General features: G+C 42.3%; 1 protein-coding gene across 2 annotated transcripts in view; it reads left to right on the forward strand.

The window, feature by feature from the left end:
* The first annotated feature begins 5,948 nt into the window (after positions 1–5,948).
* LOC117776259 (lamin-A-like) overlaps positions 5,949–23,889 on the forward strand; it is a 31,232-nt gene continuing 13,291 nt past the window's right edge. Inside the window, exons 1-3 of one of the 2 annotated variants that reach the window (XM_034610049.1) lie at positions 5,949–6,108; positions 10,692–10,817; positions 12,545–12,933. In XM_034610049.1, the coding sequence (XP_034465940.1) occupies positions 12,590–12,933 (344 nt within the window). In that variant the 5' untranslated portion in view covers positions 5,949–6,108; positions 10,692–10,817; positions 12,545–12,589. Of the gene's footprint in view, positions 6,109–10,676; positions 10,818–12,544; positions 12,934–23,889 lie in introns of those variants that run through there. The other variant, XM_034610048.1, reaches the window with a different exon arrangement.

Raw genomic sequence — 23,889 nt, forward strand, 5'->3', positions numbered from 1 at the left:
CGGAGCAGGTGTATTTGCATGTGTAATCATAGTCTAGACGCGCTCTCTGGGTGCCAATCAGGAAGGGGTGCATTCTCCCAGGGCGTGTTGCAGATGAGAACTCGCAGGGAGACTCCTGGTTTGAGTCCAGGATTAAAACATCCCCCCCGCTCCACCAAACAACATGGATAAAATAAAGTCAAAACACAGCAGCAGGAGGAGGAGAGCAGAATAGCGTGATGTGTGAAGGACCAGAGGGTGGGCCCAGGGGGTCTGCCCCCAATCCCGTCCCCACCCAGTGGAGAGGCCAGAGGATTGGGCGAGGCCGTAGACGGGGATGGTGGACGAGAACCACGCAAGGACCAGACTCCCTGCGGTGCAGCGGGTGTGTGTCCAAGAGGTCGTCTGGCTCCATTAGAAAGGGTCCGCTGGGAGTCCAGAGCTCCAATCAATACAAAGCATAGATCCGGGGTAGAGTTTCCCCCCTTCACACACCCCTCTCTGCCTGGATTTGTGAATTTGGTGACGCCTTGTTGGAGGCCTGATTGGTGGTGATGCGGCTGTGCCACATGACCTCTGTGACCCTGAACTAAACCTTCTCTGGATCTGAATGGTCCACAGCAGCTCTGCTTTTCACTCTGACCTCACTGCCAATAGCTGCAGGCAGCGACTGTCATTTGTACACTTGTTTTTGTGTGTGCATGTGTGTGTGTGTGTGTGTGTGTGTGTGTGTGTGTGTGTGTGTGTTAGCTATGGGATACTTGTGCAGCTCAGAGTGCTGAGGTCATGTTACTTGCACATAAAAAACTCAATGATCTTGACCATCTGTTCGTCACACTGGTGCTGTTTCTCTTCTTTTTTTTTTTTTTTACCCCCTTGACGAAAGAAAGGCTGACTGGCATCTTTGGGGAGATGCTGTTGTGTGTAACTGCTCTGCTGAGACACACACACACCAACCTCTTTGTCCAGGAGTCCATGCAAATATTGCTTTCCCCTATATGGACTGTGTCTGTTTCTCAAAGAGGACAGGCTTAATAGGCTGTAAAGACAAGTCGGAGAATCCCTAAAGGACGTCCGCGGCCAGATGTCCCTTTCAAGACTTTTTCTGGTGCCCCGCTGTCCGCTGAATGAGGCTCCTGCGAGCACAAAGGGACATGTTGGCTAAGCACCACGTGCTGATGCCATAGTGAACGGGCTCTCAGGGATGATGTAAGACCTCATGCAAATGATACCACATCTTGTGCTCAGAAGCTGACGAGCGCCCTGAAGTCGATCAGCTGAGCAGATGAACCAGAACACGCAGAGGCCACTTTGTGTGTCTGGGGTTTTCCTGCCTGTAATTTATTTTTTCAGTTATGTCATATTTAAGTATATATGTTTTTTGTCACAGTTGAAATATCTTCTATCTGTATTCAAAAGAGAGTTGGAGGCAGCGGTGATGGACACGTATAAAATAAGATCCTCATCACTCTTAAAGTAAATGTTTAGGTTTTTTTCTGCAGGTTTATCCATCACACAGGAAACCGGATCATGAGGAGTTTTCTTTACAAACTGTTACATCTTCAGGATAAGTCAACAAAAATGAATCCACCGCGCTTTATTTTTATAAATAAAAGCTGAAACTGAGCTGATGTGTTCTTCTCGCAGATTTTCTTTGAATAATCTAGGACAGGACTTGACATGTGGACCCTGGACAGACATGATTTACTGCTGGTTGTTTCTTACAAAGCTAAAATCACATGGTCTCATTTGTATGTAATTAGTTTCAGGCCACATCAGAGTAATTTCTAAAGAATTTGCTTCTTCATCTTTTACAATGATCTGTGATTTGATCCACTAGATTTGGATTTTTATTTGGATTTGCCCCAAATTTCACACACTCATAAATATCAGTTCCCTAAATATGCCTGAAATCGATCATCCTAATCCATGAATTATTCCCTGGGAAATTGGTGAAAATGTCAAAAATTGCCAATGTTAAAGAAAGTAAGTGCAATTCCTGGATCTGCCCCTTTGTTCAGATCTATGCCAAAATTCATCAAGTTTCATGGAAATCTGTTTGGTAGTTTTTGTGTAATCATCCTGACGTCAAACAAGTCAACCAACTAATGAACAGGGGTAAAAAACTATTCTGTCTGAGGGAGAGAGCGAAAAGTGTTTTCTTATCCCAAGCCTCAGCTGTGTGTAGGGTCACACCTGGTTATTTTCACAGTTTGTGTTATTTCTAATCATTTATATGAATCCAATCATTTATTATTCTATAAGTATAAAGAACATTGAGAAAAAATGGTAATTACAAGTTCAAATTGCTTGTTTTGCCCCAAAAAAACGACAACCAAACAAAAAACAAGAAATCCTCTGATTGGAGAAGCTGAAATCAGAGGAGCTGAGAAATGAACAACTGATGATTAAAGAAAATATCTCTTTTCTGATCGATCAGCTCATTGTTTAGAGCTCTTCTCTTTTCATCTTTAATCTCGGTGCATGACAGTTTGTTGAATGATCGGGTGAGTGCAGTCGTTCCTCACCTGCTGTGATGCTCTCACACCCTTTGACACACACACACACACACACACACACACACACACACACACACACACACACACACACACACACACACACACACACACACACACACACACACACACACACACACATACACGCACACACACACTAACACACAAAGGCAATGGGATGTTGTGATTGGGAGAGCTGCTGCTGTCAGCTGGGAATATGAGTCAGGTAGTATGACTTCATTGCTTTTTACGGGTATTAGGTCATCGCTCTCTCTCTCTCTCTCTCTCACTCTCTCACTCACGTTCCCTCTTTCCACCCCCCATCCCCCGCCTGTCTGTCTCTAATCACATTGATGCTGTACAGCGAGTGACACGCCTAGTGATGAGTAAGGCTCACCTCACCACTTGCTTCCCGTATTGTGGTGATCTCACACGCACGCGTCACACAGAGCTTTGAATCCTTGGTGGGTTTATTTTTTCCTCGGCGCCCGTTTCTCATTTGGTTGAACGTATTGGAGACGATGTCAGTTGCCTCACATATTGATTTTTACTGTACACAATGAAAGACAAAAGAAATCTGCACCAGGATCAGAAACACACTGTTAGGGTCACATTTTAATTAAGAGAGTTACTCACTAAATTCTGAAGGCGTGTTAGAAAAAAACTCTTACACAAGAATACAAAATAATCGTCTCTGAAACCATTAGTGTAATTTCCAGGCATGATTCATCTGGGATGGGAAGTAATAAAGTACATTAATGCAAGTACTGTACTTATTTATACTGTAAGTACATTATTACTTGAGTATTAACATGTTATGCTGCTTAATTCCACTGGTGGAAAGTAATTATTCAAGTACTGCACCACAGTACTTGTTAGAAGGATCCGTGCTTTACTTACTTGACTACCTCTATAAGGCTTTTAAGTATGTCTACTCCACTTAATGTCACAGGGAAAGAACATCTACTCAGCTTCATTTATTTCACACGTATAGAAATACCTGTATAAGATGCATGTTTATGGCTTAACGACAAAACTGATAAAGTAGTTTGCCAGCTACAACGTTAAAGGTAATACAACTATATTATATAAATCGATATAACACTGTGGAAGGGGCTTTCTGCATAATGACTCTGGAATTTTGGTTATTCAAGTACTATTTGCTGCTAATATTCTGTAAATAACACTTTGAATAGGATAAAAGACTTTAAACTTTGTGTTATTTCTACCTTTACTTCAGTAAAATATTTCAATTCTGCTTTAACTTCTGCCTGACACATCTTCTTCAAATGAATGAAGTCAAAGACAAAGCTCATCTCTCTGTAATCAGTTCATTTCTATATGGGAAAAACCAGAGTACAGGCTTCGAAATGGAAAATGAAATCTGGACACCAGTGTTGTATATTTCTTTTGTTTTTAATTTAAATGTACACACAGCTGCCTGAAGAACAGTTCTCTCTGGGTTATCATGGGAAAATAAAATGGCCTTGATGGAATAAAATTCATTTAAAAATGTAAATTTGAAAAGTACTTTTTTGTACTTCTATCTAAAGTGAAGTTTTGAATGGTGTAGTTTAAAGTATTTCTCTCTGTAGATCCCTTGGTTTTTTAAGCACCACAATATAACATGTTTACGGTTTGGATCCATTTCGCTAAATTCTGGTTCTGAGGATAGTTTTCGTGGGTTGGATCTTCCTCATGGGAAATTTGAAAGGCTCCACATTTGCGTCAAAACATCAAATGTGTACATCTTCGTCCGTCGGGTTATTCTGTCATCTCAGAATCTCAGATGACAAACAGCCCTGCAGCTGTTCTGCCCTGAAGGTAAAGTATCAGCCCCAGAACAACAAGCAGGGCCACATTCTCCGGTGTGACGCCTCCTGATGACCGACAGCATGAATGCAAACAAACCATTTACAGCTGAGTAACATGTAAAAGTCATGTTCAGCTGTTACATAATGTTTCCCCCCTCTGTAAAATATCTCCAGCATCCCTACAGTTGTTTTTAATTTGTGCTTTTGTTTGCATATAGAATGAGTTTGGGATCAGGGGGAATTAAACCATTCTTCTGGGCCATCTGCACTGCTTGATAGTGGCAGTCGTGCTGCTATCGTCGCCTTGAGGAACAGTTGTATGACGCTCCCTGGCTGCCTGTTTGATTAAATTATCAATTCATGTGAAACGCAGCTCAGGTCAGTGTATCAATCACTGCCGACGTGGGGTCCGTGGAGTCACGGGGCCCCCGAGGACTCTCCAGGGAGGCCCCCCAGTGAAATGAATACCTGAGTTATTTCATTCATCTCATGCTACTGACAGACAAGTGTATTGATAACAGTTGAGATCACAGGTATCTGAACTGTGGTGTGAAATAACAACACTTTTCTGAGGCAAGAAGAGGAAATGGGAATCCAGTGGTGGAGGAAGTAATAAGATCCTTCGCCCAAGTACAAGTCGAAATACCACAATCTAAAAATACTTCTCTGGAAATATAACTTCATGTAGAAGTATGGCAGTAACAGTAACAAGATGCCGGTGCATTAGGTTCATTTTACTATTGTGGAAAAAGTTGTATTTAGAACTTTATCTGATATGAAACCTGAAATCTTAACACCAGTACAACTGATCAACATATCGTACCAACCGATGTGTTTTAATTGACTCTTTGATTGTTTGTAAGAAAGATTATTAAAAAACAACTCAACGGATTTCCACGAAACTTGGATGAAGGATGTGATACGGGTCCAGTTTGATGTAGATCCAGATCATTTGGTGCAGCTTGATTGAATTTAAGGGAACAGTATGTGCTCTACTGAGAGACCTTGTTTGTTTTGATTTGGTTATTTTTCTTGTGAAATACTTTTATTTATTTATATAGAGCTTTTAACAAGGCTCAAAGACAAACAGCGAAAGCAAATACAAGCAAATACCTAGAAATATACAATACACATTCTTATATATGTACCCTGGACTCACAGGAGAGCAGCGCTAATACTAATCAGATGAGTGAAAGATTGATTGGAATTTAAATAAATGAATAAATACATGTATTTACTTACTTTTACTGTAAAAGTAAAAGTTCAACTGAGGAACGTGGTTGAAGTGAAGATACATTTGACCAACTGTATTAATGTTGATAAGGAAAAATCATATTGTGTATTTTGATTGGAAAAATCTTAATTTGTAAAGCAACTATAGCTGCCAGATAAATGTAATGGAATAAAAAGTAATAATCTGGCCCCTGAAATGCAAATATACAAGTAAATACTCGAGTAAAAATACTTAGTTACATCCCACCTCTTGTCAGGATGTGTGTTGAGTCTGTTTCAGAGTCTTCAGATTATTTACTGCCTTCACTAAGAACAACCACATTAGGAGGCTGGCCGGTTAATTACGGCCGCCAGGTGGCGCCCGCAGGCTGCACAGTTGTAATTGGCGGAGAGCAGCAGTGCAATCAGGTGCATTGATTCACAGGTGGCTGCTGAGGACGCGACACTGGACTTCCTGTCTCGTCGTTTTATTTCAAGAGAAACGGAGTCAGTGGGTAAAGATCGAGTCAAAGTGGAGAGCGGAGGTTCGAGAGCATCAGAGGAGACAACTTCTCTGGAGACACGAGGTGAGACGATGATTTAATGTGCTGAATTGTTTTGTCTCCTTTACTTCTTACATATGTTACTGAGACACGGAGACAGACAGACAGACAGGTAGGTAGGTAGGTAGGTAGACAGACAGACAGACATGCACACAGACATAGAGACATAGAGACATACATACAGACAGACAGACATGCACACAGATATACATGCAGGCACACAGAAATACAGACAGACATGCAGACAGACATGCACACAGACAGACATGCACACAGACAGACATGCACACAGACAGATATGCACACAGACAGACAGACATGCACACAGACATGCACACAGACAGACATCCACACAGACATCCACACAGACATGCACACAGACATGCAGACAGACAGACATGCACACAGACAGACATGCACACAGACAGACATGCACACAGACAGACATGCACACAGACAGATATGCACACAGACAGATATGCAGACAGACAGGCAGACAGACAGACAGACATGCACACAGACATGCACACAGATATGCAGACACACAGACATGCACACAGACATGCACACAGACAGACATGCACACAGACAGACATGCACACAGACAGACATGCACACAGACAGACATGCACACACACAGACATGCACACATCCACACAGACATGCACACAGACAGACATGCACACAGACAGACATGCACACAGACAGACATGCACACACACAGACATGCACACAGACAGATATGCAGGGTGTTGAAGCAGCAGCTCTTGAACCCTGTGACCCATGTTCACAGATATGTTTTCATTCAGTGTGTCAGCCAGCGGATGGCGCTTCGCAGCTTCTACTGCAGCCTACTTGTGAATGACTCAATATTGTGTGTGCGTGTGAGTGTATGTGATAATGTGTACGTGTGTGTGTGAATGTGTACGCGTGTGAATGTTTAAGTGTGTGTGTAGTCAAACAGAACAGTAAGGGGAAGACAGGGGGCGCCAGAGAAGCGCACAGAGCTGCAGCAACATTTATGAGAGAACTTTTTTACTATTCTTTATTGATTGAAGAAAACACAATCATACGCAACAAGTACAAAATGTATATTATTACACAACAAATTAAAAATACATGTATACAGAGAATAAAACCAGATTAAAAATACATTAAGTTAAGTAGAACTGAGGATTACAGACTATGTAAGATTATTTTTATAAGTAAACACAGATCTTTGAAACATTTAAATTTCATTCAAGACCTTGTGAAGTTCGATTTCATTATAATTTGAAAATTGTTGGGATTTAAAAATAATTAAGTTTTATGACTGAAGATTAAATTGGTTTAAATGACTTAAAATAACTTAAAAAGCCCCTTTCAAAACACTTGTTACAAAGTTGACCAAAGCGCTGTACAATAAAAACACATGAAGAAAAGTACATGAATGAAATAAAATGAGATAAAGCAACAACTTAACTCAGCAGGTTTCGTTTCTCAGTCTTCAGCTGTCCAGTGTTGGTGCCGCCTCACATTTCTGTTCTTGTTGTCGACCCTGACACGATCTTCTGTTGTGATCCTCAAACATCGATGTCTCCTTCATTCTCTGATGCTTTTCTGTTCACCACCGTTGTAAAGACTGGTTAGTTGTGTTACCATAGCCTTTCAGCCAGCTCCAACCAGTCTGACCATTCTCCTCTGACTTATCTAATCAACAAGGAGTTTGTGACCTCAGAGCTTCACTGTGTGCGTTCGGTTTTCTCTGGAGACTGTTGTGTGGAAAACCCAGTGGAGTCGAAGCAGTGCCTCAGAACTGTACCTGAGTGCAGTAAGACACTGAGGTATAGTCCCAGCCTCCCTCGGTGTCTCTGCTTTACTGACACAGAGAAGATGAGACACTGACAACAAGGTGAGACGGCTGCAACATCCAGAGGGAAACAAGTTTAAACCCACAGTAGTTGGGGATTGCTCTGGCTCTATCATCACAGTACTGCCTCTATGCACAGAAATACACTGCCCATCAAACTGATACTTAGCTTTACTCTCAAGAAACCCCCAAGAAACCCCCAAGAAACCCCCAAGAAACCCCCAAAAAACCCCCAAAAAACCAGAGTCGGTTTCTGTATTTCTGTTTCCAAAGCAGCAGGCGCTTGTGCACTGGATAGAGATACAACAACAGTCTTTTATGAATGATTAATGCAGATATGTGAACAATCGTATCTTGAACAACAGAGGTAACGCTGACTGTTTTTAGAATTGGAGCAGATGTTGAGATACAAAGCAAAGCCGGATACACAGAAACACGTTAACTGTCCTTCAACGTGTTTCTGAGTAACTGACGGGTGTAGTTTGTCACATGAAAGATTAATGCTCCTGTGAATTATTGAATTATACACAGCTGTTATCATCGTCTTATCTGGAAAATAATCTGGACGTGGGACACTGTCAATGTAGGAAAGGAAGTGATGTTGAAATAGAGGAGTTTTTCCATGTGTTGCAGTGCATGTGTGAGAGCTGTGTCTGTCTGTTGTCTAGGAAACACAAAGAAGAGTCTAAAACCACAACCTTAACTCAGGAGCAACTTTAAACTTGAAAGAAAAAGATATTTGACATTCATCGTGATAATTCTTGCTATGATTTAATGTGAACTTAGCTGAAAGTCTTCTGTCATCGCTCCTCTCCCAGGAGAGATGATGATGGAGAAATAAAACCTATAGATTGCACAACAGCCACGCCCTTTTCCCTGCCCTGGAATGCCGTGGGGGGGGGGGGCGAGAGGCAACGACGAGGACTGACTGCTAACCCTCTTTTTTCTGGTTCTGGTGTGGTTGCCTTGCATCACAGTGTGTCATGCCCATTCCTGTCTTAAGACTTCATGAGTAAATCTGAATAATCCACTGCAACTATCGACGTGCCTCTCGGTGTCTATTTCCAAAAATGTCCTCCGACGTTTTACTGATGTTGGGAAATAGTTTTACAGACAGTTGTGTCCTGGCTGATAGAAGCAAAGATAAAACAGGAGTAAACGCATTCAAGAAAAGTAATCGACTATTTTAGATTTACGTTTCAAGACAATAAGGCCAAACATTTGCTGATAACAACTTCTTAAATGTGTTTAGGGCTTTTCTCAGTTTTAATGAAAGTACAACTAGAAACAAACAAGTAAGGAAGGCATTAGATTTGTTCTTAAAATCCAATATGTGCAGACCATGAGCTCATTACTGATAAATCACCTGCAGATTTGTTCTGTAATGTAGGGACATATGTTTATCGACCTTTTCTGCTTTAAGATCTAACTTGCCTCTTGTTCTGACGTGATCGAGTCTGTAATGAGACTTCATCGTTTGTTTGTTTGGGCACAGACAACACGAGAAAACTAAAGATTCATAGAAAAGCTCATTGAGGAACGTGGCCCCGCCAGCCAAGTATTCTTGTCTCAGTGTGACTCCCATGGAAACACCACAGGGCCTGAATAGCCTGAAATAGAGAGAAAGAAGGAGCGGTAGAGAGAAGGAGGCTACTGGAAAAAAAAAAAACCCTGGGTTGTTAGCAAATGGACGAGTGACTCAGAAACGCTGCTTTAGAGACTGACTGTTTCCACTGGAAGGCCACGGTGCAGCCAGGATACTCCCTTTAGCCACTGAGCCTGCCTCATGCCCAAAAACAGAGATGCTGTCTTGCCCCCTTGTTTAACCACATGCGCATATACACAGTAACACACACTCACACACATGATGGACTAACTGGCATTTCCATGGTGCGGAGATGCATACACACACACACACGGACACACATAGAAAACGACTTGTTCCTCTGCATCAGCACTTGATTGGACCTGTGATTCCATTAACTCCACCCCGAGGAAATAAATATAAGACCAGAATCCGCCTGGGTTTGAGTGTTGGACCTTTAGACCTTCAGGATGACTTGTGGGAACTATTCTATCGCTCACTGGGAATATAATATCAGACATTTGTGGACTTTTTCCTCCTTGGATTCAGCAGACGAGCTCGCTGGCAGGTTATTTTTCTGCCATGGACAGCAGCAGACAAACAGATGAGAAGATGAAGGATCTGTATGTACTTCAGATTTACTTAGATTTCTTTGCAGGGTTGTGTGTCTGAGATGATCTCTGATCCCTTCCACAGCAGTGAGGAGTTTCCTTTTTTTCAACATGGAACTGAAACATGAATTCCTCTCCCGTGTATTTGCTCTGGAGTCGGCTGTCACATCTGTATTTCACCAGAAATGGGGGGCTAAGGTAAATAATGCAGTCTAAATAGCAGGAGGGTGAGAGTCACACGCTTGCATCCACCTGGGAGCTGCTCAGTGTCATCGCCGTGTCCTGCGTTTTACTGACAGACCACTTGCACTGAGTCGCTGAGGTCAGTGTGTCTGCGAGGGCGCTGTGAGCGAAATGAGACAGGAAAAGATATGGACAGAGCAGGGAGAGATAAAGCTGAGCAGCTGCTGTTTGCACACACACACACACACACACACACGCACACACACACACACACACACACACACACACACACACACATAAACAGTCTGTGTATCCTGACTCCTCCTCCTTGCCCCACCCTCCCCTCTCTCGTGCTCCCTCCCCTCTCTCCCTTTTCCAGTAGAAGGTACATGTGCAGTGAGCGACAGCAAAGCAGTTCAGGGCACGAGCCAAAGGAGCACACACCCACCAGCAAGAGAGCAAGACTGCATTATTCAACGGATCCTCTTCTCTGCACTCCTCTGGGGTAGGGACACACACACACACACACACTCACACACCCACACACCAGCAGACAAACTTCCAGACAGCTCCTGCACACACTCCCTCTCAGCAGCTGCAGTGGAGAGGTTCTCAAACAGCAGAGGTAAGGTTCAGAGAGCTTCCACAGATTCCCGTCTCCCTCTGAGACTTCGTGTTGGTCACTGACAAACAGTGCTACTGTTGTGCAAAGAATGTGCTCATGATGTTGTTGCTTGTTCACTCTTGTTCACTCTGCTCCGAGCCATTTTTTTTTATCCTTTCTGGCAAGAGGCGCTGTGGAATAAGTTTTCAAAAAAAGTTTCAGCTTCGGTTAATGCCTGCTGTTCAAGAGCGGGACATCAGACAGCACCTGTTAATGCTTGGGCACGTTTCAGGAGCGTAAATGGATGCTTCATTTATTCAAAGTAAGTCCAGAGAGTACTTGTGAGTACACGGGTTTGCCCCTGTGGGCGTGTGCACACGTCGTTTGCATGCGAGCCATCCCACCCACATGGGCGTGCATGTCCTTGTGCGCACTCTTGGTAATGGGCGGTGAGGGGATGGATGGCAAAGTTTGGTGCGTCCACCCACTCGTGAACCAAACTGGAGAAGGCTTTCCTGCTGTTCTCTGGGAAACGGCTGTAAGGTTGTGAGTGGAGGAGCTGCAGAGGAATGAAAAAGCTCTTAGGTCGAATCCTTTCCGTCACAGTGGATAATAACAGGGCTCGTACGTTTATTAATATCACTGAATTCTTCTATGATTGTAGGTTGGAGCTCTGTTGGAATAAATAACTTTTTCGTACCTTTTACAATGTTGGAGGCATATTAAATTCAAAATGGGCGCTTATTTGAATTTAATGCTTATGATTACAACTATAAAAACAAATATACAGAATTAGAAAATGAAAAATAAAACACCCTCTTTTATTCATTTCCCTGTTAGTGCTCATCTAAACAGCCACACAGGGAATCCATTTCCTTATCAGGACATCCTGCAGCATTTGTGTATATTATGAGTCAACACTTTGGTATTATGACTTGTGCAGCGACTTCAAGCCTCTTTTTTTTTTTTTGTGCTTTGCCTCCATTTCTCCAAAAGCTATTTTTGAGAAAACAGAGAAAGACAGATGTTTGTTTATTTTTCTGTCCCTGGTCGTGGCTTCATGTTTTCAGAGTAATTATGAAAGTATTTCATTGTCTTGTGAGTGAGCTGAAGGTGGGAGTTGCTGTTTGTAGGAAACATGTTTTCTCAGTAGTGAGCTGCATGAAGTGGCTGAACAACTCCTGCAAGGATTCAGTGGAGCCAGGGGCAGTGTAGGTTGTGACAGTGGAAATAGCTGTGTGAATAAGGGAAGGTGTCAGGGGGAGTAGGAGTAGGACAGGGCAAGAAAACCAATGCATTCCATTTAGAATAATTGTGTTCACATACTTGTGGGCGACCTCTGCCAGTCCTGTTTAACTCCATGCACTCCGAGTCCAGTAGAGACATTAAATCAAGTTTTATAGATGTGCTTCCTGATTTGGAAAAAGGATCTTGGAGAATCTCATTCAGAACTATGAGCAGACTCATCAGTGAAGGCGTGCGGCCCAGACAAGGAGACACTTCCTCATAGAAACTCCATTAAAGTGTAACATGTGACTCAGACTGTGGGTTTGTGTATCATACCGGGGAAGACAGGCCTGTACTGTAGTTTTCATCAACTCTGATTCTCTCGCTCTCCTCTTCCACAGCCAGTGACTCACCCCCTCTGCACCTCTTGCTGAGCCATTATTGCCATGGAAACCCCGAGCCAGAAACGCACCAGCCGCGGTGCCAGCGGCACCCTCTCGCCTGCCCGCATCACCAGGCTGCAGGAGAAGGAGGACCTGTGCAACCTCAATGACCGTCTGGCAGTGTACATCGACAAGGTGCGCTCGCTGGAGTCTGAAAATGCCGGGCTGCGGATGCGCATCACAGAGTCCGAGTCCTTGGTCACCCGTGATCTGTCGGGCATGAAGGGTGCCTACGAGACGGAGCTGGCCGACGCCCGCAAGACCCTGGACCAGGTGGCCAGGGAGCGAGCACGCCTGCAGCTGGAGCTTAGCAAGATCAGGGAGGAGCACAAGGAGCTGAAAGCCAGGTAGGAGGAGCATGAAGGGACAGTGATGTCACAAAAATGGATTCAGCCACACACAGCTCATTATGCATCAAGCAGTATTGGATTACATGCAACAAAATTAGTAGTTACTGCTCTGTTAGTTAAGACACAAAAGTGAGATAATAAAGTCTCATAAAAGATTTATTGAATGGCCTTAAAGCAATTAAAGCCAAAGTCGGCTGTCTGTTGAAGTTTAAAATGTTCTATAAACTGGTCTAAAATATTCTTGTCAATTCGGATTAATGCAAAAATCCTTAAGGTTGTGCTGCTGTGACGTCCCCTCATACACTTTGTCTCAGCAGCCTCAGCTCTCCCCGACTTCCAGCGTCCCTGGTTCAAAATGTTCCAGAGTCAACAGCATTTCAACATTCTTGTCTGTGTGTAATGTGCCAAACCACCTCGTCGTAGTGGTTAAGGTGGAGCTGCAGTCACAACACGTAAACATGTCTCTGAACGCTGTAATAATACATTTTGTGCGGTTCACACCTGTGGTTGTTCAGCACGACTGAGGCAGTGCAACACTCTAGTTTCCCAGCGGGAATGCAGTGAGGAGTCACTGTAGGTGACATTCCTGCTGGTTAAAGTTCATATGGTTCATTCATTTGACGAGTGCAATTATGTCACTTCAGGCCTGCGGGGGTGTTAGAAATAACACACCTCCAGATAAATGGACTCCACCTTTTATACACCTTAAATATAAATGACTTCTCTAATGATAGAATGTCTTTGATTACAGCGTGTGAGTCTGCTGCTTAAAGAAACTGAGGATTTTACACAGTACTGACACAAGTATAGATCAATATAAAGACATAAAATAAACTGTTAGGCTCACTATCCCAGTTTTAAGATATGACTCAATTCTCTGGACAATTTCCAAAGTTTGCTTTTTTCATAGACGAAGAACGCAGTAAGAGATTGTTCCAGTCAGACGCGTTCACAACAACAGGAAATTTGTCACTCTCACATTTTTTGGACATTTTACCAGGGGGTTGGAAAAGTTCTGGAAACTTTCCGTTCTCACATGCAGCGACAGAGAGAAGTAGAGCAGCTACAGAGAGAAGTAGAGCAGCGACAGCTCCCACAGTAATTTCCAAGGAAACCAAAAATCTGTGTTTTATCCTCGGCTGTAACTCCAGATACACACGTGAACGTCAGCCTGTAGTGGCTGCGGAGGAATTTATGACCGTCCTGGCAAAGTTTCCCTCGGGTGAGAGAAGTCGTTTTCTCCTCTACTGCGTTCACTTGTATTCACAGTTTCCCTTTTAGCAGATTCTCTTTTTTTTAAAAGAGAGGAGAAGCAACAGAATAAAGAAAAAAGACACATTAAACACTCAGGTTTCAAAAACTTTGATTGTTGAAACAGTGTGTGTGTTCACTGACTGCACACAGGATCGGTTTTAGTGCTGTTGTGTTCTTTTCTCTAAGATTGACATTGTTGACTCAGGACTGTTAAACATGTTGAGTGAATGTACATAACTCAGTGGGAGTGGCTCATGCCTGCTGCTCATATAAATATACATTTAAGATATTGAGCTCTGCAGGAAATGTGTCCTTAATGTGGCTCATTTATATTCTGCAGCTGCCTATAAGGCTGTCGACCTTCATTGTGGCGTCAGTGGTGGTCATCAATCCACGGTTTGTAAATTTGATCACACGCACTGTAGGTGGGTGAGGATGTTTACTCTGTTGTGTTCTCCGGATAAAGGCCAGTGTGTGTTGAGAGAAACGTTTTATCACTTATTTATCTTTAATCTCCATAATATCCTCCATGTCACTGTGCTCCTTCTGTTTCTTCAACTGCAGGAGTAGAGAAAGGCTCCCGCAGTAGTTTCCTAGGAAGTAGATCGTAATGACGCACGTGTGGTGGAAAGAAAATCAGAGTCCAGCCTGGGCCGGCTTTATCGGTTAGACTTTAGCCGGCCTGTTTGTTGTTTGGTTGCCATGGATCTCTGGGAGTCTTGGTTGGAACGACGGGGGTGGTGACTCAGAGGTTTTTCTTCTCAAGGCCTCTGGAATGGGCTGACTGTGGACTCACTGTAACGGGAAGTGAGGTTTATTAATACACACTGAAGGGATTCTCTGGACTGCGCACTGAGCTTCAGATGGTAACAGACACAGTAAACACTGGAGCGCTGTGTCTCACAATATGTTGATTTTCTTTGTTTGACGTCCCCGAGTTTGACGGAACACACAGGAACAGGTGGAGCCCTCAGCTCAGAGCAGTTGACTGGACACACCTGTTTCGCCCAGAGGCACGACGCGGCGAATTCTCACAGACCCGTCTTTGTATGCACAACTATTCCAACAAACACATGCTCTCCCTCCCGAGGCAAACTGTTGGGCCGTGTCTCCTGACGCCACTGTCTGACTCGTTAATAATTTAAAACCGTGGAAAAGAGATTCCACATAATTTGGCAGAGGGCGGAATGTGGTGTTGTAAAATGACGAGTGAAGCCAGGTATGTAAGTTGAGGAAGCAAAAATGCTTAGAAAGACTAAACATGAGTCCTGGAGCTACACGATGTTTCCATACTGCACTTGTTTGGCACCTCGTGCCCGATCTAACCTCCAGTTTTGCTGCTAGCTATGAAACGTTAGCCTATGTGGAGGAACTGGCTCCTCAGTGTCACTGGCTGGACTTGTTCTTCGAATGCTCCACCCAGACAGAGGAGTGGCGAGACTTGCATCCAACTCACTACAAATACGTATGTAAACTAGAATGAGTCTCGCATGCCATCGCCTCAAAATCCATGAATTATTCCCTGGGAGAATTGTGAAAATGTTGAAAAACACCTTATCTCATAATTAAGTTAAAGCAAGTTTCCCTCAGCACCGAGGGGCAGCACCAAGCACTTCAGCACTTCACATCCTTCCATCAGGTTTCATGATCGTAATCATGCTTATAAACAAACTATTATTATTTGTGGCATGTGTATGTCTTCACACTCACTGTCCAAAGTGTCTAAAATGAAAAGCGAACTCCATTTCTGTGGGTATGAAATACTCAACTCTGATCTGCTCTCTTTGAGTTTGGCTGATAAGGGTGGGACTGTTCTTGAGTTGCTGCAGAGTAAACAGCCGAGGCCTCTCCCTGATCAAATCTGCTTTGAACGCATGAAATCGTGGATTTAGCTCGGCTCGCTCTGCCACGCCCGTCCTCTGCACCGTGTGGTTTAGGGCGTGGCACCAGGTGGACGAAGCACTCAGACATTTTTTTGGTATATATACAACAGACAATGTTTTAAAAGAATAATCGCTGCTGTAGCCAAAACGTGGCCGAACTTGTTGAAGTGCAGCTGCAGCGTTAAACTCAATATAATTAAAAGATTTAGGGATGGACTGATGTACTGTACATGCTCATGTGTTGTATTCAAGGGCTGAATAGTCACGTTGGGGCCAGGGCACTGCTATCAAGGAGCACAGCAGGAAATGCTCTTATCATTTTATACACCCCCATTTCCTTCAGTGGGAATATTCTCTTGCACCACTTATCTTCTAGTATTTATGGCAAATGTTAGATATGAGCCTTTCAAAAGACTTCACGAAAACTTGAATAGAATCTTTATATTTGTGTTTTTTTAATAGTAATTTATCTTAAAGTTTATGTTGACGCTGTAAATTATTAAGCCCCGATCACATTTCTTTGTCATAATGGTTTAATAACGTCTTAATCACCAAAATTCGCAGGTATACAGGTTATTTTAATTCAGGTAAATTCGCTAGAAAGGCTTTTTGTTTTTTGTGAGCTGGAGTCTCCTGCAGAGTCATTTGACATCAGAGAAAATGCAGAAATCCTTTCAAAAGACGTCATACACTAAGCAACACATACAGTGTGATAAACAGAATTTGTAATATTAGCCAAACCTGTATCGAGGAGAAAAAAGGGGAAGTAAAAGACAAAGAGCGGTATGGAGTGGTAGCCGCAGACGTCACGTGAAGTGGTTTAATATGAGTCATACGTTTCAGTGAGTAAAGTTCCTATATTTAAACTGCAGGGACATTTTAAACGTCTCTACGGTAACAGCAGTATACATCCGAGCTATCTTTGGACCATGTTATGGATAAACAGGAGAAATCCAAGCTGCTCACGTCGGGTTTGTTGAGATTAAATGTTTGTGTTCAGAGTCTCTTCCTAATATGGAAAAGAACAAGACTGTATTCCTCTTCTGATCGAGCAGTTCGGTCTTTAAATCCCTTCTCTTTTAAACTGAAGCTTTATTCCGCTATAGTCAAGTGCATCATTATACTTTGAAAATACCTTTAACTACTTGGAAAGTGGAGGAAGTAGCTTTACTTCAGAATCTCAGACTGACTCTGCCACAGCGACATTATCATTATAAAGAATAAGAAATAGGTTTGAAGCAATAATACATGATTTATACTTAGAAAAAAAGTTTTCCTTCGTCACATCAGATAAAACTGGAGCATCGTCCTCCTGACATCTCTCAGACTGATCATGTGAGGTTTGTACAGAATGAATGACTTTAACGAGCTGTTATTAGCTCAGTGTAATTAGTGGGATGAAAAATGAAGCTCGCCGTGTTGCTGTGATTCTGTGTTGGTTGTTTCACAGATGGATAAAAATATCCACTGCAGACAGTCGCCTCTGGAGCACACACATTTATTTTAACACATTTATTTAAGTCTGATTACTTCCTTCATTATTTAATATGTATTGAGGCAACGCATAAGAAAAGAAAGGAGGAAGAATTCTTCCCTTTTTCATTTTTAGAATAAAGTTGATGTGTTGAGAATCAAGTGAACTCCTCTCATCCATCGTATCAAGTGAGTGAAAGCAAGACGAGCTGCAGCACGTCGGAGTGTTTGTGTAAACATCGCCATCGTGGCGTTTGTCCATTAGCAGCTATTTCAGTTTGCAGCCATCTCGTCCAAACTCGCGTGGTTTGTCCTGAACACGGTTCTTGGCTCAATCTCTTCAAAGACCTAATTCTGATTATCACACTGCGTTCATCAGCTAAAAGAAAAATAAGATGTGACTAAAACCGATTCTGAAACACAATTTCACCAACACAGGGAATTTTGAAGAGGAAGTCACATGTGCTAACCTCCGTAATCGATATATTTTTAAATGTTTGACCTAAATCTTTACTTTATTCTCCAAATGCGAAAATAAAAAGACTTCTTCTCCTCAGATTTTTGTTTGACTTTATTCTCAACATTTTTACCCCTAACCCTTGAATTGCAAAATGTATTAAAAAAAATGTTTTTTCCTTAAACCTGGCCCCAGTAATCTTCCATAATTTGTCATTAGCGCAGTCTGGGGTGTAAATGTGGAGCAAAAGTTTGAATTTGGCGAAAGTCAACGAGCTCCATGTATTTTAAAGGAGGTTAATATTTCATGGGTGAAATTGAAGCTCGGCGTCACGGCCCGTGCTCCAGGCAGAAGATCAGCGTCCACAGCTGATGTCATTATTACTGTACAGCTCCTCTCAGGCTGTTTGATCACGTCCTCTGTTCTGCTCGCCGCCTCGGGGAGAAACCCTGCTCCCCTATGCTGATCTCAGCTTGTATCATGTGACAGCAGACAATTGTCTGTCACTTTGAGTCATGCGAGGGGAGAGAAGAGTTGAGAGAGGTTTTTTTTTTTTTTTTTTTGTGTTTTCCAGCAGTGATGTAAAATTAAATCATTCATAAAACGTTAAATAATATAAAAAATCCAGTCTAGCGCTTTGTGATAAGAGTATTTATAGAATTTATAGAAGAGTTTTTTTTTTTTTTTTTATAAAATAGTTTCCAGGTGGTGAATTGGTTTATAGAACTGATTATTTTATTTTACTGAATTCTTTTTTTTTACTTACTAGCTTAAAGGATAGAGCCAGATCAGAGCCTGACAAAAATATTAGGGAGTAAAACATTTGATATCTAAAAAAAACTAGACATATCTGCACCAAGGCCCAACAAGAACTTGAATTAGGAAAATTAACTTAAAGCATTTTTTATTCTGTAAAATTTAAAGTTTGCATATCTGCAAACACAAACTCTGATGTCTGTGTAGGATTGTTTGATGGAGAGATTTTATCACAGCAGCACTAGAGTAACTGTAGAGTTTTTATCTAAATGCTTCGACCCTTTTGTTCAGACTTCATTTGGACAATGCCTGTTGAGAGCGTGTGGCTGACGGGTCCGGTGACTATTTGTTCTCCTCAGTGTTGAACAGAAATCTCAACGATGGAAAACAGATGTTGCTTGTAAAAATGTGCTGGATGGAGTTGTGTGTGTGTGTGTGTGTGTGTGTGTGTGTGCTGGATTCAGTGGTGAACGAATAATGAGAGAGCTGATGTTGGACTTCAGCAGAGCTCGGTACCAAGCAGAGGTTTTGGCGGGAGCGGGAGCGTGTGCGTGTGTGTGTGTGTGTGTGTGTTGGAGTGTAGTTTATAGTGTTACAGTTTCCATAGAGCCTTCAGCAGCGGCCAAACCCCTGATGAACGGGCTAAATCACTTTAAGATGGTGGCTCTCTTTCTCTCTCTCTCTCCTGACTCTTCATGCTCGCTCACCCTCTCTCTACTCGGAGACCCTCCCCTTTCTTTGGAAGTGGGTATCGTGGTCGCTCTGCAACTTTAACCGTTCCCGTCACAATCGGTTCGTTCCATAACGATTGTTCTGTTTCCAGAGCTCACTTACTCTGGAATACGTTTGAGCTGAATGGGATGTTTGTCTCAGTTCTACTATAACATCAATACAGGGCAATAAGAAAACACTTTATATTTTCAGTCTGTGACGTCTCACATGTTTTGCATTAACTCTTAATGTTTGAGGAAATGTGATTCAACATTTTTACATCTTGATGTGATTCCAGTTCCAGTACTGTGCTCTTTTGTTGGCTATATGGTTAAAAACACTGCAGATGATCATTAGCGTCATTTGAACTTTTTACCGCCATGTTTGTCAGATCCAGGAATAATTTTCATTTTCTTTAACTTTGTTTAACTTCATCAATTTCCCAGATAATAATTCGTGGATCTTGATTTAAAACATCAGGCACATTTAGGGGACAGATATCTAAGAGTGTGTTTAATTCGCTGAAGATCCAATTCTAGATCTAGCAGATTTAAATGTGGCGGACAGTTTGTTTCTGAGCGAGATTACTCAAGAAACTACTGGATGGTTTACCACAAAACCTGGTGGAAGGATGTGGTATGGCTCGTAAAATGTTGGTGCAGATTTGGATCAGTGGGTGGATCCAGGATTTGTTTCTCTCTTTCTTTAACAATGTAAGATACAGGGCATTTCTAAAAAAGAGTAAAGAGTAGTTCATGGATCTCGATGACACAAATCAGGCAAATTTAAAAAGCAGATTTAAATGAGGGGTTTGAGCTCTACCCTTCTTCATAAATCTATATATTTTATACGCTGCCACTTTCCTGTTTTTGAAATGCGTTTGATACACACACCTGAATATAGTTTATATTTCCGCATACACACACACACACACTTTTTCCGCACACTGGCTCACACGCTTCTGGCCCAGCAAGAATTTGAAAAATACTTTGCATGTTTTGTGTTTGTTTAACGAGTTGCCAGGTGGGTGTGGTCTGTTTGCCACAGGGAACAGTGCCGAGTGAAGACAATGACAGGAAAGCTCGGGATAGATGATTAAGCGTAATTTTCAGTGTTTTACAGCTCAGGCGGCACCGTGTGCGACGTCCAGATGCAGAAAATAACTTCTGCTCTGGACCTGTGGTGTTTTCTTCCTCTTGTCAGATCTGCTGCACACTCCCCACCGAGCTCCCCTGTGTTTCCTGCCTGTTTTTCAATGCCAGTCCATTTTTTTTCTTGCCTCGCGTGAGAGCGCTCGATGCTGAGGCTCGTCCCACAACCACAATTTGGTTATTCTCCAGGCAGCAAATCCCTTTTTTATTCCTTGTAGGGTAGCGTAAGGCAACAAATGTTGACCAGAAGTCGTCACATCCTCAGAAACTCTCGAAAAAAAGATTTTCTGTAGCTCAAATCTAACGTTAGCAGACGTTTTGCAGAGTATTTTATTTTAGCTCTGCTGGAAAGAACAGCTTGTCTCAGTGTTGTTGTTGTTGTTGAATGGACGTTAGTGAAGGTGGAGAAAACATCAGGGAGTTTTCTTATTAATACAAATGAGAATTAAACCTTCTGATACAAATTGTGAGAGAAAAATGTGTATTACCAGTTCACAATCAAATATGACGCTTGAGCAGAGCAACACTTGTTACTGGCAGAGCAAGATGTTCCTGCACAGTCAAAGTGTCGAGGCTCTGCAGTTGAACCAGTTATAAAATGATGCAAAGATGCATTAAGAAGATAAGTAGAAATACTTTTTAAACACATATTACACATGGTCACATTTGGTCACATGAGAAAACCTAAGGAACGGAAATGGGAAGATGTGGGCTGATGAAGTTTGCTTTTGTTCGGATCAACTGAGAGTTTGTAGTCGGCATGGCAACCGTTAACGAGAACAGTTGTTATCTGGATTCGTCACTAACATTGTTTAACTTGCCGATTTCAGGTTTATTTAACGACACTGTGAAAAGTGAAAAGGCAAAGCGGCCTTTTATCTTTTCAGATAATCAAATTTACTACCAGTGAAAAGTGGCTCAACCAGCATCTGACTCACCCCCTGATGAATCATCAACTAATCATGCAGGGAGGAACAAGGGGTGTTTCATATATACACACACACACACACACACACACACACACACACACACACACACACACACACACACACTTACAAGCGGGAGCGGCACCATGCTTTGTTTCTCTACCTTCCGCCTGACACTGTTTGAGGAACAGTTTTATCGAATGTACATTTTTTTTTCAAGGCTTGAATGGGACAAAGAGAGAGGACATCTAATTCTTTTCAGTCAACACAGTTTGTTTTGGTGACAGCTTAAACAAAACCATGAGCAGATGAACACTGCCCGTCCTGTCTCTCTCTGTCTCTCTCTGTCTGTCTCTCTCCGGCTCCCCCGCCCCCTTTGTAGCCGTCTCATCAGCTCATCAGCGCCGCTCGACATTTGCTCTGCTTTGAAACTGGAAACACTGAGAACTCTGTTCCCATCTGCCACATGTGGATGAGCATGGGTGGCCTCTGGCAAAGGCTGCGCTGTTGTTGGTTTCTGATGATTTTTCACACACACACACACAATCCTTGATGTGTTCTTCATTCCAGTAGAGACACAGGAAATGTTCATGTGCCAGCCTGTTATGTTTACTTTGCTGCATATCTGCGTCGGAGTTGCACAACACATTTGGAAAATCAGAGTTGATGTGAGCTAGCAGGCCTCATGGAGTTTTACAGTCCATACATCTTCTCAAGGCCCAACAGTTCCTCTTAAACCCATTAAAACTGCACTAACTTTTAGAATTAGCTTAAAAAAAACTTGTAATCACTTACAGGGCTTTAAATGAATAACAGAGCCCCTGACTCACTCACGGACCCATCGGGCTCCTTAGTTCTGCCCGTCCTCGTCCAGGTCAAAGACTAAAGTTGACGGAGCCTTTGAAGTTCTGGCTCCTCCACTTTGGAACAGCCTTCCACAGATTATTTGATCAGATTAGATTGTTAGACTCTGTTGCTACTTTTAAATCTCGTTGTTACCTTTTGTAATCTTTAAATGTTGAATATGTTTTGACCTTGGAATACACTTTGTGCTTATTTGCTTGAAAAGTGCTGTTTGAATTAAATGATTATCATTATTATATAGAAATCAGGCCCCCAAATATGCATTATCATATCTCTCAATGTTCAAGAAAGTAATTAATAAAATTCCTGAATCTGCAACCAAATTTGATGAGTTTATTCATTAGCCCCAACTAACAAACAAAGCAATGGACAGGGATGAAAACAAGGATGTAATTAATCTAAATGAAACTTTATAAAATTTATAGATTCCTCTTTTTTCCTTCTCCTTAAAAAAAGTCATTATTTCAAAATTGAATTTATTGTTCCATTTTATTTGCACAGTTGTAACAAGAATATCAAAAGATACTGGTCTGATCTGAAAATGTATTTTACTTGGAGTGTTTGGTTTTGGCTACTAGACAATAAATCTGAAGACGTCTCAATTTACTTTTCTTAAAAACATAGACAAATAAAATAATAGTTAGAATAAATGATAATTAGATGATTGCCATATGTTTTATTGTAATATCCCTTCTACACAGTATTGTACTGTACTCCTTGTTCCAGCGCTGGTTCCCTGTGTTTGTTTACTCAAACCCTGTTATTCCTCTTAGTCACCGTTTCCCTGCAGTGTTCTTCACATGAAGCTGCTTTGTGAGTGTTTAAACTGAACGTAGTGGAAATGGAAAGATGGAAGTTGGGCTATAATCCTATAATCGGAAAAGGGAACATTTTAAATGATCTATATGGAATTTGGCCGAAACACCTATTTTTCCACTCCTTAGTGAGTCATTGGGGAAACCCCCCCGACATGTGCCCACATATGCTTGCCAGATCGTGTGTGCGTGTGTATATTTATGTAACATACCATATGGATCATTGAACACTTGTACTTCATGTCAGAGGAACTCTTTGTGTAGAACTACAGGAAACAAACGAGGTGTTGAGTTGTTGGTAACCATAGCAACTCACTTCAGAGAGTCTGTGATTTTATTTTTATTTTTTTAAACACGCTGGCAGGGAAACCCTCAGTTTCCCGGGTGGGGCGGTTGTCTCGTTCTTTTTCTCCACAACTTCAGCAGATGTGCACAGTGTTGACCCCCCCCCCCCCACTGCTGCAGGGGAGCTGCTCTGGTGTAAACAGCACCAGACTGCAGCTGTAGTGGGCAGCTCCCAGGAGCCTCAGTCCCTCGCAGCTTCTGCCACAAATAGGAACATGTTGGTGAACTTTCAGTGAGAACGAGAACGGCTCGTTTGTGGATCAGCTCAGTTCGTTCAAATTATGTGAAAATATCAACGTTTTACCTGTAGACGTTCAA

The sequence above is a fragment of the Hippoglossus hippoglossus genome, chromosome 16, assembly GCF_009819705.1.
Source record: "Hippoglossus hippoglossus isolate fHipHip1 chromosome 16, fHipHip1.pri, whole genome shotgun sequence".
Taxonomy (NCBI): domain Eukaryota; kingdom Metazoa; phylum Chordata; class Actinopteri; order Pleuronectiformes; family Pleuronectidae; genus Hippoglossus; species Hippoglossus hippoglossus.